At 47.6% G+C, this 14,461-nt stretch overlaps 1 protein-coding gene across 1 annotated transcript; it reads left to right on the forward strand.

Annotated features, from left to right (window-relative positions):
- The first annotated feature begins 3,508 nt into the window (after positions 1-3,508).
- LOC123074309 (uncharacterized) lies at positions 3,509-6,381 on the forward strand. The gene is made up of 3 exons (XM_044497188.1): positions 3,509-5,170; positions 5,261-5,507; positions 5,913-6,381. Exons 1-3 carry the CDS (start codon positions 3,572-3,574, stop codon positions 6,188-6,190), a joined length of 2,124 nt encoding a protein of 707 aa, XP_044353123.1. The 5' UTR covers positions 3,509-3,571; the 3' UTR covers positions 6,191-6,381.
- Positions 6,382-14,461: the final 8,080 nt, after the last annotated feature.

Consider the following 14,461-nt stretch of genomic DNA (forward strand, 5'->3'; position numbering starts at 1 on the left):
AAACACCTACAAACCCAAAGTGATTGAGCATCACTGAAGAGATTGATCCTGCGTGGATCCGACGCTTGTTACCTTTGAAGACTGTGCTTCTTCCAGACGGTTAGGCGTCATGGTCTAGAGCATCCAAGAGGAATTGTGGATCGCCGAGTGACCGAGTTTGTGAAGGTTCGGAAGTCACCTGAAGACTTACCACGAGTGATTGGGCGAGGTCTGTGTGACCTTAGCTCAAGGAGAATACGGTGAGGACTGTGTCGGACTGTGTGTCCTCAGGTTTAAATACCTAGCCGCTCCAACCAGATGTACAACTGAGACAGCAGTTGGAACTGGTCTACCAAATCATTGTCTTCACCAAGCTTACTGGTTCTATTTCCTCAACTCTTTCATTTCCTCATTACAGTTGTTGTGTGCTTGTTCATATCTGTTTGAAGACTTTGACTGAAGACTTTCTCAATTTCCTCAGTTCAATTTCTTCAGTCTGTTTGTCTTCATCCTGTGTTATCCTGTGTTTACGCTTTCTGTACTCTGTGCCTGTCTTCATTTCATCATGATGACCATGCTTGTGTTCTGTTATGTTTACTTCTGAGTACTTATTCCACTGCAAGTAGTTCTTCGCTAAGGAATTTCCTCACCCGCAAATTCCTCAGTGAAGAATTCATAAAAATCGCCTATCCCCCCCCCCCTAGTCGATATAACGCACTTTCAGGCGATGATTCCCCTCCGATGGCACTCCGGCGCCACCGAGAGAGAGGAGGAGAGGTTCTCCCCCTTGTGCTTCCTCCTCCATGGCCTCCCCCCCTAGATGGGGAGAGGTTCTCCCTCTGGTCCTTGGCCTTCATGGCGATGATAGCCCCTCCGGGATCCTCCTCCATGGCCTCCGGTGATGATGTCCCCCTCCGGCAGGGTGCCAGAGAGGGCCTAAATTGATTTCTCGTGGCTACAGAGGCTTGCGGCGGCAGAACTTCCGATCTAGGTTTATTTCTGGGGGTTTCTGTATTTATAGGAATTTTTGGCGTCGGTTTCACGTCAGGGGGGGTCTTCGAGTCGTCCACGAGATAGGGGGCGCGCCCTCCACCCTTGTGGACGGCTCGTGACTCTTCTGGTCCATCTCCGATGCTCCGTGGGCTTCTTCTGGTCCATAAAAAATCATCAAAATTGGCACGTCAATTGGACTCCGTTTGATATTCCTTTTCTGTAAAACTCAAAAACAAGGAAAAAACAGAAACTGGCACTGGCCTCTAGGTTAATAGGTTAGTCCCAAAAATCATATAAAATAGCATATAAATGCATATAAAACATCTAAGATGGATAATATAATAGCATGAATACTTCATAAATTATAGGTACGTTGGAGATGTATCAAGGTTGCGTGATGATGATGCACGATGAGGTGAGGAGGTCTGCGCGGTGGAGGTCCCCACTGTGGAGGTTCGTGGCAGCGAAGGTCTACGCCGTGGAGGTCCACGATGGAGGAGGTCTCCGTGTGATGGGGGTCTCTGTGCGATGAAGTTGGATAGCTTGTTCATGAAGAAAGATGAAATCGGGTCGGATCTATTTTCACGTGGAATACAGATGCATACCTTGATGCACTCTTCGGCCTCGTCCCAGCGTTTGGACTATCGGATCGCCCTGAAATTGTAAGGGCTTGTTGTCAACACAAATTAGCATGAGATCAATGGTTAGATTTTCCGAAAGATGTCATAATTGACCGTTGGACTCGTTCTTCCAAGCTCGCGCGGATTCTCGTCCAAATTCGATAGGGCCTCAATATTTCAGAGATTGCTGGAGACTCGTAGATCGGATCACGGTGAAATTTTACAGGGATGTTGTAGACCCAATTTCGCACGATCCCTCCGAAGAAATTGTTAAAAAGATGCTCGAGGAGGCCGGGGCGATGCCAACGAATCTGCTGTCCAGAAAATTCTGCAGGCCGCGCATATGTCATGTTGATGTTGAGCCCTCGACGTCCATGGACGATCCTCCATGATGCCGATTGAGATCGAAATTATTGTTGATGAAGAACATAGTATCTATGCACACTAGCCCCTACCTGGCGCGCCAACTGACGAAGCAAAATCCCATCACATCCCTGCATAGGGTTCCTCATGGGACGGAGCGCATAGAGGGTTTGATTGGGTACACACAGGACACAGATTTTACCCAGGTTCAGGCCCTCGTGGTGAGGTAATACTCTACATCCTGCATGTTATTGTATTTATTGTCTCGTAGAAGAGACTAAATCTTTTGCAGGTCTAATGGAGAGCTATGAGAGATGTTAGCCGCCGACTTGGGAGGCCCCTACCTCCCCTTATACAGAAAGGTGAGATCTAGGGTTACATGGCCCAAGTCAGTTTATATGGTTTGATGCCCAAGTTGTCTACTGGAGTACATGTCTTGCGGTACAAGTAGTAGGTATCCTTCTGGAGGAGGCCCACTGTTAGTGGCGAAGGGCCCAACCTACGTTAGGCTCCGAGGCCTGGCGACCTTGTTCCCCGGAGGACGGGTACCCCCGGTGTATGGCACCGCCAGCCACAATTTTTTTCTATTTTTTATTGAAAATGCTTATGCAGCCCCTACTTTTGAAATGATCAAATGAAAAGACTATATAATAAGATAGAACAAAATTAAAGAAATCACGAGTTCACAAAACAAGATCAACGCATTTAAACAAGATCGTGCGGGTAAGTCAAGAGTATTTTGGGTCGAAGCTAGCGGCTGCGTTAGCCTAGGGTAAAGTAGTTAATTCTTTTACATTTACTGAATGACAGATAAGACCTAACTATTAGAAGGAATTAGTACACATGTATGCTATACACGGGTATGAGTATTGCATTGTACCCGGCTTACTCAAATGGGCACATTTTTTCACGTTTATAAACTCATGGATATTTATCTTTTCTAAACACTTTCCTAATAGGATTTTTACCCGCCGGTTTCCCGGGTTGTGGATACATATTGCCATGTTGAGGGGAGATGCTCACAAAACACCGGCCTGGCCAAGCAAAATAATACGCCCTCCATCTCAAAATATAAGATTATTTTTAACACTATCATAGTGTCAAAAAATGGTTTTTTTAACACAGTACAAACACAAACGCTCATATTTAAGCGCACACACTTACCTCTATAAACGTACACATATACACCTCACCCCTATAATCACCTTCGAGAGATTGAGCCGGTATATTATATTGAGATTTACAAAGTTACCATAGGCGTATCCTAGCCAACAGGAATGTCTCCTCCCACTGAACGCGCATCGCCGAAAATCCTGAAATAAATCAAAAAAATGCGAGCACCATAATTTAAACTCTGATGGGCTGAGATACCACTGTCCCTGGTTCGCTAAAAAAATGGTCTTACATCTTGCGACCAAGGGAATAGATATCGTGTCATGTGTAGGGTTTCCTTCCGGCCAAGTTACTGGAAAATAAAATAGGAAATCGTAGTTAGTAATCGCGGCCACCGCTGCTGCCGCCGCTGCCCCCAATCCCACCCCCGCGCCCACCCACCCAACCTGAAGTAACCCCCCATTACCGGAGGCCGGAGAGAAAGAGCAAGTGCGTCTGCCGACATGCATGGCAAGCCTCTCCGCCGCATAGGCGAAGATTGTCCTGATGGCGCTACGAGTAAGAGCGTTAGGCAGGACATATGCATCTTGCTCGATCGCATCCACGGTTTCTACGAGTCGGCCCTCGACCGGCTGCCGGCGGAGAGGATACCCTCGCTGACCACGCGCCTGCTCAAGGCCGGCGTTTGCTTCGGCTTCCTTGACCCGGTCTCCAACATCATCGCCAACACCATCTCCTACACGCCAAGCGCCGAGGACGAAATTGAGGAGGAAGAGGAAATCATCATCTCTAAGGTGAGGACCAACACAAAAGATGAACGAATCTTTGATATACCGCTGTACCCAGAGACGGTCGACTCCATGACCGTGGCACGGCGGTCGCTGGAGGGTCTTGTCACCTTCCTTTGCTTTCAGTACCGCTACTTGGAGAAAACAGAGGCACTGCGCTACCTGCGCCTGGCTGGATGCGACCTCCTCGGCGCTGTAGGGTTCGTCGAGCAAGACCGTAAGAGGAGCCCCGGCGAGCCCGTGTTCAACATCATGTCACCTACAACCAGAATAGCCCTGGAGTGTGCTGCCCTGTCCGCGAGGCATCCCAAACCAGCAGAGCTGATGGGCGTCTTGCTGTCATTGATGTCTCGGACGGTCAAGGTGTCCAAGATTCTTGGGGCACACTGCTGCTTACCCTCTGCAGCTGTCAAGCGCCTTGCCAAGCTGCTCAGGGCCTCGATTGATCTTGGTGCCGGTAGAAAGAAGAAGAGAAAGAGGGGTGAGCTGACACCCAGCAACACAGAATCTGCTGAGTGGAGGCCGGGTATGCATGGGACATTCAGACACACACAGACTCTGAAGCTGCTGCTCCTCGGCAAGATCCATGGTTTCTACCTAGAGGCACTCGCCCTGCTGCCTAGGGATGGCCTGCGCAAGCTTCACCACTGCAGCCTCATCAAGGGCGGCTACTGCTATGGCCCCTTGGATCCTGTCTCGAACATCATCCTCAACACCATTTGGTATGGCACTGCATTCCCCATGCACCAAGATTTCGAGTTTGACTTTCAGGTGGACATGATATGCACAAGGACCCTTATGCGCATCGAGTGCTGCTCCCTCTATGGCATCGTCGCCTTCCTCCGTGCTCGCTTCAGTTCTCTCTCGGAGCATGATGCTCTCTGGCACCTTCTTTTGGCCAATGTGGACTTACGGTTAGCCATTGAGATGGTACAACAGTCTGGTTTCCTTATCGGCGGCACTGACCTTGATGCCTATAAGAAAGCTGCGGTTGATTCATGGCACTCGGACCCTGATGCACTGGTGAAATTCACGACATTGTCCCTGGACATTGAGCCCACCAAGTTGTCGCATATGCTGGCTCACGCGCTTGACGACTGCACAGTTGAGCACCTCACTATGCTTGTGTCAAAATCTTCACCTACCAAATCAAAGAAGCGGGCTCGGTTACTGAATAAAGTATCATCATGCTCAGAGATCTTGAATAAAAACCAGAAGATGTTAATTCCGGCCATTCGGAAGAAATTTAAGGACCAAGAGTTCTATGTCAGGAAGGTTAATGATGCATTGAAAAAAAAATCTCAGCAAACAGGGGTTGGTACATTTGCTTCTTTTACTTATTCATTAATTTAAATGTGTATCAGGATTCAAAGTGACTCACAACCATTTCTGCTGCCCTGTTAGGTGGACTATGAACTTCATATTATTTGCGGTGTGAATCCCAAGGTATCTGAAGGTTCAACTACTTATCTGTACAAGAAGAGGTTCAAATATGAGTATTTCCACATCAACTTCTTGGCAACACCAAAGGGATCAGATCCTGCTACCACACCTCGAGAATTGTTCTTCGCTGAGTGTAGCAATGGTGATAAAGATGAGGAGGGAAGACCATCGTTGTGCTTGCCGGTTTTGGGTTCTTCGATAGATCACAGTATGCTCTCAGCTCACTTTTCTTGTACACACTAGATATGCATCTCATGATAGTTTCCTTGCGTGGTTTTTGAATTAGCATTAAGAATTACTACTTAACATGGTTACCACAATCTATGTTCATATCTTTCCCCTAGAAAATAGAAATATAATTTCGTTCTGCTGTATGTAGGTTGTAATATCCAGATTTTTGTTGCTCATCATTTGAACATTAGCGATACACTTCCTTTTCCTTTTATCAATACAAATACAACTAATCAGGAATGCTATTTTTGTTCTTATGGCAGTAAACTTCTGTGCTATCTGTAGGAAGTGCAGCTGTGATGGCTTGGTTGATTCCCTTGTTTAGTTATTTCTCTTTTTATGTTGAGGCCGACGATTTAATTTAACCTTTTTCCAATGACAGCTCGCTGCTTTTTCTGTGAGCATAGTGGGATAAACATTGTGCATCCATATTTTGGAACATATATTGGACGCCGCGATGATTTCCAAGAGATGGCTTCCGGAAGGCAAGATGTCCTAATTCAAACTATCATCGGTCGCTACGAGTTTCAAGTCGATGGTATGTTTACTCTGAAGGAGGACTGGATCTATTTTGATCCCAACATGGACGCAAAGATTGCCCAGATGAATCCTATTCCTGACTGGGCTAGGAAGGTGCGAGAATGGGGCAGAATCTTCTGACTTGGTTACAAATCCCCCCTTCGCCAAGTACGAGAATGGTGCGTGAGATATGTGATACTAACAGTTTCATTTGAATTTGAAGTACTCTTTCCCTGTTCTTGTATATAAATCATGTTCTAACATTCAACCTTTCACTAGATTTGATAGAAGGGGAACTTTTGTAATAATTTGATTTTTGATGAAATGGGAGCTTTTGCAGTAATTTGATGTTTGACGAAAATGCAGTTTGGATCTGGCATGGTTTTTTTACCACTGAAGGGGCTGAAACAATGTCGGACAAGCAGGAACAAAAAAGTACTACAAATTTGCTTTACTTGGAATCTAAGGTTTGTTTGAAATGCGGGATTAGAAAACTTTTTTTTTGGAAATGGAGGCATGCCCCGGCCTCTGCATCATGATGATGCATGCAGCCATCTTATTAAAACACCACAAAGTATCGTCATGAAGGTCTTACAGCTCGCAAACGGAGCAGAACAAAGCGAAAAAAGGAAAATTACATGCTGACAAAGGCAACCGATGCGGTAATAATAAGGATAAGCTCCCTAGACTCCTATCCTATTATGCAAGCGCCATCCGAACCGGTTGAATATAGCCCAAGCTACCATCTCCCATTGGTTGCACCCAGTAACCAAAGGCTCCCTGGAGTCCATAGGAGTGAGTAAGGACCACGTACGTATCCAAGCTGTAGCTCTGAAGATGACCTGCAAGAAAGTTAAAGTGTGGTGTCTGTTAAAAATCATATCATTCCTGCAGTTCCATATAGCCCATAATAGTGCACATATTCCAATCCAAATATGGGTCGCAGTAATCTGTTCAACCCCAGCTAACCACGTCCCAAACAATGACGCAATATCGACTGGAGGATTAATGTTGAAAGCTATATGAATCGTTCTCCAAAGTAGCTTGGCAAGTGGGCATTCAAGAAATAAGTGTTGTATTGTTTCATCATGATCACAAAAACAGCACCGCGAACTTCCTACCCATCGCCTTTTAAATAAGTTGTCCTTTGTGAGTATCACTTGCTCGTGGACAAACCACATAAAGATTTTAATACGCAAAGGAACCTTAACCTTCCAGATGTGCAATGACCTTGAGAGTGGGCAGAATTACTCAAATCCGTATAGAATGATTTCACCGTAAAAATCCCATTCTTAGTTAATTTCCATTGTGACGCATCCGGCTGGTCGGAGAGTTGAACGTCTATCAGTCTCCGAACCAGATGCATCGAGGTAGTCCATCTCTCACCAACTAACACCCGTCTGAACTGGATGTTCAAGGGAATAGTTTGAAGGATTGTGCCTACGTAATCCTCCTTATGTTGCACAATATTATAGAGGGTAGGGTATTGGACGGCCAGGGGCGTCTCTCCTAACCAAGTATCCTCCCAAAATCTTGTTTGACATCCCATTGCACACCAAGAATTTGACCCTACGAAAGAACAAGTCCTTCGTTCTGATAAGTCCCTTCAAGAATGGGGAGTCAATCGGTCTCATGGTAACCTGAGCTAGTGTCTTCGAGTGTAAATACTTATTGCGCAGGATTTGTGACCACATACCCTCCGGCTCTGTCTCTAGCCTGTATAACCATTTGCTCATAAGACATTTATTCTTAATTTCTAAGTTCTCAATACTGAGACCCCCTTGGTCTTTAGGTCGGCAAAGGATATCCCATCTCGCGAGACGGTATTTCCTCTTGGCCTCATCAGACTGCCAGAAGAAACGAGATCTAAAGAAATCAAGGCGCTTCCGAACCCCTTTCGGAATTTCAAAGAACGAAAGTAGAAACATCGGCATACTAGTCAGTACTGAGTTAATCAGGACTAGCCGACCTCCATATGACATAAGCTTGCCCTTCCAGCAGCTACTAAAGAAATCAAGGCGCTTCCGGACCCCTTTCGAAATTTCGAAGAACGAAAGTAGAAACATCGGCATACTAGTCAGTACTGAGTTAATCAGGACTAGCCGACCTCCATATGACATAAGCTTGCCCTTCCAGCAGCTAAGTTTTTTTTCAATTCGTTCTTCAATACACTTCCATTCTTTATTGGATAGCTTACGGTGATGGATCGGAATACCCAAGTAACTGAATGGTAAAGCACCTAATTCACAACCGAACAATTGTCTGTAAGTGTGTTCCTCGTCTTTGGCCTTCCCAAAGCAGAACAACTCGCTCTTATGAAAATTAATTTTTAAGCCAGACAATTGTTCGAAGAGGCATAAGATAAGTTTCATATTACGTGCCTTTGCCATGTCATGTTCCATGAATAGGATAGTGTCATCAGCATATTGTAGAATGGATACTCCTCCATCGACTAGATGAGGAACTAAACCCTCTACATGGCCATGCTGCTTGGCCCTGCCAACAATGACGGCCAACATATCTGCCACAATATTGAACAGAAGAGGAGACATGGAATCCCCTTGTCTCAACCCCTTATGTGTCTGAAAATAGTGACCGATATCATCGTTCACCTTGATTCCGACACTACCCTTCTGGACTTGGGTATCCACTTGGTTCCTCCAAGCTTCACTAAAACCCTTCATGCACATTGCCTGCTGAAGAAAAGGCCACTTTACTTTATCATACGCCTTCTCAAAATCCACTTTGAAGATAACCCCATCTAGTTTCTTCGAGTGGATCTCATGAAGCGTTTCATGCAGAACAACCACCCCTTCCAGTATGTGTCGCCCCGGCATGAACGATGTCTGGCTTGGTTGGATCACTGAATGAGCAATTTGTGTCAATCTATTGGTTCCAACCTTTGTGAAAATTTTGAAACTCACGTTCAATAGACATATAGGCCGGTATTGTTCGATCTGAGCTGCCTCACCTTTCTTAGGTAGCAGTGTCATCGTACCGAAGTTAAGATGAAACAACTCTAAATGATCGTTGAAAAAATCGTGAAACATAGGCATAAGATCATATTTAATAATATGCCAACATTTCTTATAGAATTCAGCTGGAAACCCATCCGGTCCCGGTGCTTTATTCGGCTTCATTTGTGATATTGCATGAAGGACCTCTTTTTCAGTAAACGGTGCAGAGAGAATATCATTCTCCGCTGTCTGTAATTGAGGAATATCATCAATCACAGATTCATCGAGCGTCACCGTACTTGTATTCGGGGGTCCAAAAACTTGCTTATAATAATTTGAGATATACGCTTTCAGATTTTCATGTCCCACTGTTGTCCCCTCGTCCTATTCAAGCTGTATGATTTCCTTCTTCCTATGTTTTCCATTTGCAACAATATGGAAGAATTGTGTATTGTCGTCCCCTTGGACAACCTTAAGCGTTTTAGCACGCAATGCCCACTTGAGCTCCTCCTATCTCAAGAGAGCTCGTAGACATTGCTCAGCCTCGGACTTGGTTGTTTGGTCATTAACAGAAAGAAGAGTGTCTTCAGCCTTTAAGGCTAGTGCCTCAATTAATTGAGTAAGACGCTCTTTTTCTTGTTTGTAAATCCCACTCTCATTTCTGGCCCACCCTCTCAAAAACTGTCGGAGATGTTTGATTTTATTTTGCCACCTCTCAACATGCATCCTTCCACTAACCGGCTTAGCCCACTCACGTGCGGGATTAGAAAACTGAGAAACAGAACAATGGAAAATGGTTGTGGGCCTATTGAAATGCGGGACTAGGAAACAGAGAAACAGAGCAGTAATTTTTTTAATGCTGCAACAACACTGCACAGCGATTGCTCTTGCTTTTCATCTCACTTTTTTTGTCGGGGTAATGATTTTCATTCGTCAAAGGATGAGAGTATCATTTAGAATCACCGATGAAATAAAATCAGGGGCATCGGTGTCTCAGACGGCGGAAACCTTCAGCAAGTTGGTTGACTCATGGTTGCATGTACTATGAGTCAACCTAGGCTAACTCCTTGCAAGTTGGGAGCATTCAACAATTGTAGCTGTCTTATGTTTGTGACGCCCCCGATTCAATCGTACACTAATCATACACGCAAACGTGTACGATCAAGATCAAGGACTCACGGGAAGATATCACCACACAACTCTAAAAATAAAATATGTCATACAAGCATCATAATACAAGCCAGGGGCCTCGAGGGCTCGAATACAAGTGCTCGATCATAGATGAGTCAGTGGAAGCAACAATATCTTAGTACAAACATAAGTTAAACAAGTTTGCCTTAAGAAGGCTAGCACAAACTGGGATACAGATCAAAAGAGGCGCATGCCTCCTGCCTGGGATCCTCCTAAACTACTCCTGGCCGTCGTCAGCGGCCTGAACATAGTAGTAGGCACCTCCGGTGTAGTAGGAGTCGTCGTCGACGGTGGCGTCTGGCTCCTGGCTCCAGCATCTGGTTGCGACAACCAGGAAGAAAGGAAAGGGGGAAAAGGGGGAGAAAAGCAACCGTGAGTACTCATCCAAAGTACTCGCAAGCAAGGATCTACACTACATATGCATGGGTATATGTGTAAAGGGGCCATATCGGTGTACTGAACTGCAGAATGCCAGAATAAGAGGGGGATAGCTAATCCTATCGAAGACTACGCTTCTGGCAGCCTCCATCTTGCAGCATATAGAAGAGAGTAGATGGTAAGTTCACCAAGTAGCATCGTATAGCATACTCCTACCCGGCGATCCTCTCCTCGTCGCCCTGTTAGAGAGCGACCACGGGGTTGCATCTGGCACTTGGAAGGGTGTGTTTTATTAAGTATCCGGTTCTAGTTGTCATAAGGTCAAGGTACAACTCCAAGTCGTCCTGTTACCGAAGATCACGGCTATTCGAATAGATAAACTTCCCTGCAGGGGTGCATCACATTACCCAACACGCTCGATCCCATTTGGCCGGACACACTTTTCTGGGTCATGCCCGGCCGCGGAAGATCAACACATCGCAGCCCCACCTAGGCTCAACAGAGAGGTCAGCACACCGGTCTAAATCCTATGCGCGCAGGGGTCTGGGCCCATCGCCCATTGCACACCTGCACGTTGCGTACGTGGCCGGAAGCAGAACTATCCCCCTTAATACAAGAGCAGGCTTACGTTCCAATCCGGCGCGCGCCGCTCAGTCGCTGACGTCACGAAGGCTTCGGCTGATACCACGATGTCGAGTGCCCATAACTTTCCCACGTAGTTGGTTAGTGCGTATAGACCAAATGGCCATACTCAGATCAAATACCAAGAACTCGTTAAGCGTGTTATTTTTAAGTATCCGCGGACACCGACCAGGGCCAGGCCCACCTCTCTCTAGGTGGTCTCAACCTGCCCTGTTGCTCCGCCACAAAGTAACAGTCGGGGGCCGTCAGGAACCCAGGCCCACCTCTACCGGGATGGAGCCACCTGTCCTTTCAGCCCCCTCATCAGAATCACTTGCGGGTACTCAACGAGCTGACCCGACTTTAGTCACCACATGTGTCATGTATATAAAGTATATATTATATACCTGTGATCACGTGATCACGGCCCGATAGTATAGCATGGCAGACGGACAAGAATGTAGGGCCACTGATGGAAAACTAGCATCCTATACTAGGTATTTAGGTTTGCTGGTAAAGGTAACAACAGTAGTAGCAAGGACAGGCTATGCAGCAGAATAGGATTAACCGAAAGCAGTAACATGCTACACTACTCTAATGCAAGCAGTGTAGAGAAGGAATAGGCGATATCTGGTGATCAAGGGGGGGCTTGCCTGGCAAGGAGGAGACGTCAACAACGTAGTCGATCGAGGCAGCAGCGACGTCGGCCTCGGTGTCTAGCGAGAGAAGAGGGGGAAGAAACAATAAATACAATGCAAACAAATGCATGACGATGCATGGCATGACAAAGCGTGATGCTAGGTGTGCCCAATCGCGATAGTAGGTGATACCGGCGAAGGGGGGAAACATCCGGGAAAGTATTCCCGATGTTTCGCGTTTTTGGACAAATGAACCGGAGGGGGAAAGTTGCGAGTTTGCTATGCTAGGGATGTGTGGCGGACGAACGGGCTGCGTATCCGGATTCGTCTCGTCGTTCTGAGCAACTTTCATGTAGAAAGTATGTTCATGTGAGCTACGGTTTATTTTATATGATTTTCTAAAGTTCTAAATCATTTTTAGAATTTATTTAATTAATTTAATTCAACATTATCCAGAACAGTGCATGCTGACGTCATCATGACGTCAGCAGTCAACAGAGGTGTTGACTGGTCAAACTGACGTGTGGGTCCTGCTGTCATACTCTGTTCACTAATTAATGAATTTAATTAGTTTAAATAACAGATTAGTCAGGTTAATTAATTAATTTGGCTAATCTAATCAGGATTAATTAAGTTAATTAATTATTTAACTAATTAATTAATTATTATTTATTTATTTAATTTTTTAACTAAAACGCTCTAGGCAGGGACCCACTTGTCATAGGCCCCAGGGGCCTTTGCGGGTGTGCGGGTTACGGGCGCAATCCGAACGGGCGGTGGCCCTCGCGGGTGCACCCGACTGGGCGCGGGTGCCGGCGAACCTGCGTGAAGCCGCGACAGTAGGCGAGGGGCGGACCCGGGCGGCGGCCAACGAGGGGGCCGCGGCGAGGCCGGCCGCCAGTGGCTGGCGCGGGAGGGACGGGAGGAGCGCCGGGCGGCACCGGAGTGGGGTGCGGGGAGCGGGGGGGGAGGGGCAGCGCGTGCGGGCGGCAAGGCAGAGCAGGGCCACGCGGGCGCGGCGCCGCGAGCGCGGGCGCAGCAGCGCTGCGATGCGCGGCGAGCAGTGGTGCAAAGCGCGGGCACGGCAGGGCCGCGGTGAGTGCGGCCGCGGCCGGAGCGCGGGTGTTGGTGGGCGCGAGCCCTGTGGTTCAACGCAGCGGGGCTAGCGAGGGGGCCATGGCTGCGGTGACGAGAGGAACGCGGCTGGGACCGCGCGGGCGCGCGCATGAGCGATGAAGTCTGCGGGGAAGGAGGAAAAAGGGGGAGGCTCACGGCGGGGAGTAGGGGAGTGGCAACGGGGCGCGAGGTGGAGACGCTGACGACGGGCGGCGACGGAGTCGTGGCGGCGTGGTTCCGGCGACGGGATCCGGGGATGCGCGGCGTCGGGCGCGCGGCGAGGCGCCGGCGTGAGGCGGGGCAGCAACGGGCAGCGTCGGCGGCCTCCTCCTCTCTATCCCGATTGGGGGGAGAGGGGGAGATATTTTCGGGGGAGTGTGGGGGTGTCGGTGGGTTGACCGGTGGAGTGGGGAGGGGGTTATGGAGAGGGAGTGGGGTGGATGGGCCGCCCGGCTGGGCCAGTTGGGCTGGTGCCCACCTGGTTAGCTCGGCCATTCGGCCCAGGGAAAGGGGGGGGGTTCTTCTTTTATTTTTAGTTTTACAAAAATTACCACCAGTGCCAAAATTTGTATTTATCGACGAACTACTGTGAGATTAATTCTTAACCCATAATAAAATATTTTTAGCATTTTATAAATTCAATAGGCATTTGTTTAATTGTTTTCACTATTGTTTTAATTGTTTTAGAGCCTTTAAACATTTTATCAAAGTTTGGTTTCTCCACCATAATTACTTACGATTTATTTGACACAACCCGAACATTTTAGTTTTGATATTTGAAAATTTTACTGTTTGCCTATATTTTAAATTTTAATTTGAATCGTTTTTGAACTAACTCGAGTTTATCAACAGTAACCGAGGTGACGTGGCACCATTAGCAGAGGTTTACTGTAGCTTGATTATCCGGGCGTCACAATGTTCCATTCGGAAACTTGCGAGTCTTTGACTGAATCAATTACCACAGAACAATCACACTCCGCTTCAAACCGCCCGCATCCGTCCGGACCGTGCTGTCCACTCCGCTTCAACTTTACGGCATCTCCAAGGCAGACCTGCAAATTGCACACATCCGTCTGGACCACGCTGTCCACTCCACTTCAACTTTAGGGCGTCTCCAAGGCGGACCCACAAACCGTCCGCGTCCGTTCGGATCGCGCTGTCTGGATCGTGAATGCCATCCAAGGTGGGTCTGTATAGGTCCATAGCACGGTCCGTACGCGTTTCCTCCCGCAAACTGAAGACAAACGTGAGGGAGCTTTGCGGGAGTCCGGACATCAGACACGTAGAACTCCGATACCCCCGGCCCACCCAAAACCCTTCCCGAAACCCGCGCCTCCATCCTCCACATTTTCTCTTCTTCCTTTTTTTTCTCTGTTGTCTTCGCCATCGCTCCACCACCTCGGCCGCCACGCCACACCCCTACCGAAACTCTACGTCCCCATCACCTCCAGGGCTCCACCCAGCTTCTCCTCCATCGCCGTTCAACCCCTGTCCTCTGTGACCCTTGATAA

This window comes from Triticum aestivum, chromosome 3D, assembly GCF_018294505.1.
Source record: "Triticum aestivum cultivar Chinese Spring chromosome 3D, IWGSC CS RefSeq v2.1, whole genome shotgun sequence".
In the NCBI taxonomy this organism is placed as follows: Eukaryota; Viridiplantae; Streptophyta; class Magnoliopsida; order Poales; family Poaceae; genus Triticum; species Triticum aestivum.

Excerpts from the sequence above, each read along its gene's own strand:
- LOC123074309 (XM_044497188.1), top strand. The coding sequence starts at position 3,572 with ATGCATGGCAAGCCTCTCCGCCGCATAGGCGAAGATTGTCCTGATGGC. Across the intron at positions 5,171-5,260 it reads AAAAATCTCAGCAAACAGGG|GTGGACTATGAACTTCATAT; the intron begins GTTGGTACATTT and ends CTGCCCTGTTAG. Across the intron at positions 5,508-5,912 it reads GGGTTCTTCGATAGATCACA|CTCGCTGCTTTTTCTGTGAG; the intron begins GTATGCTCTCAG and ends TTCCAATGACAG.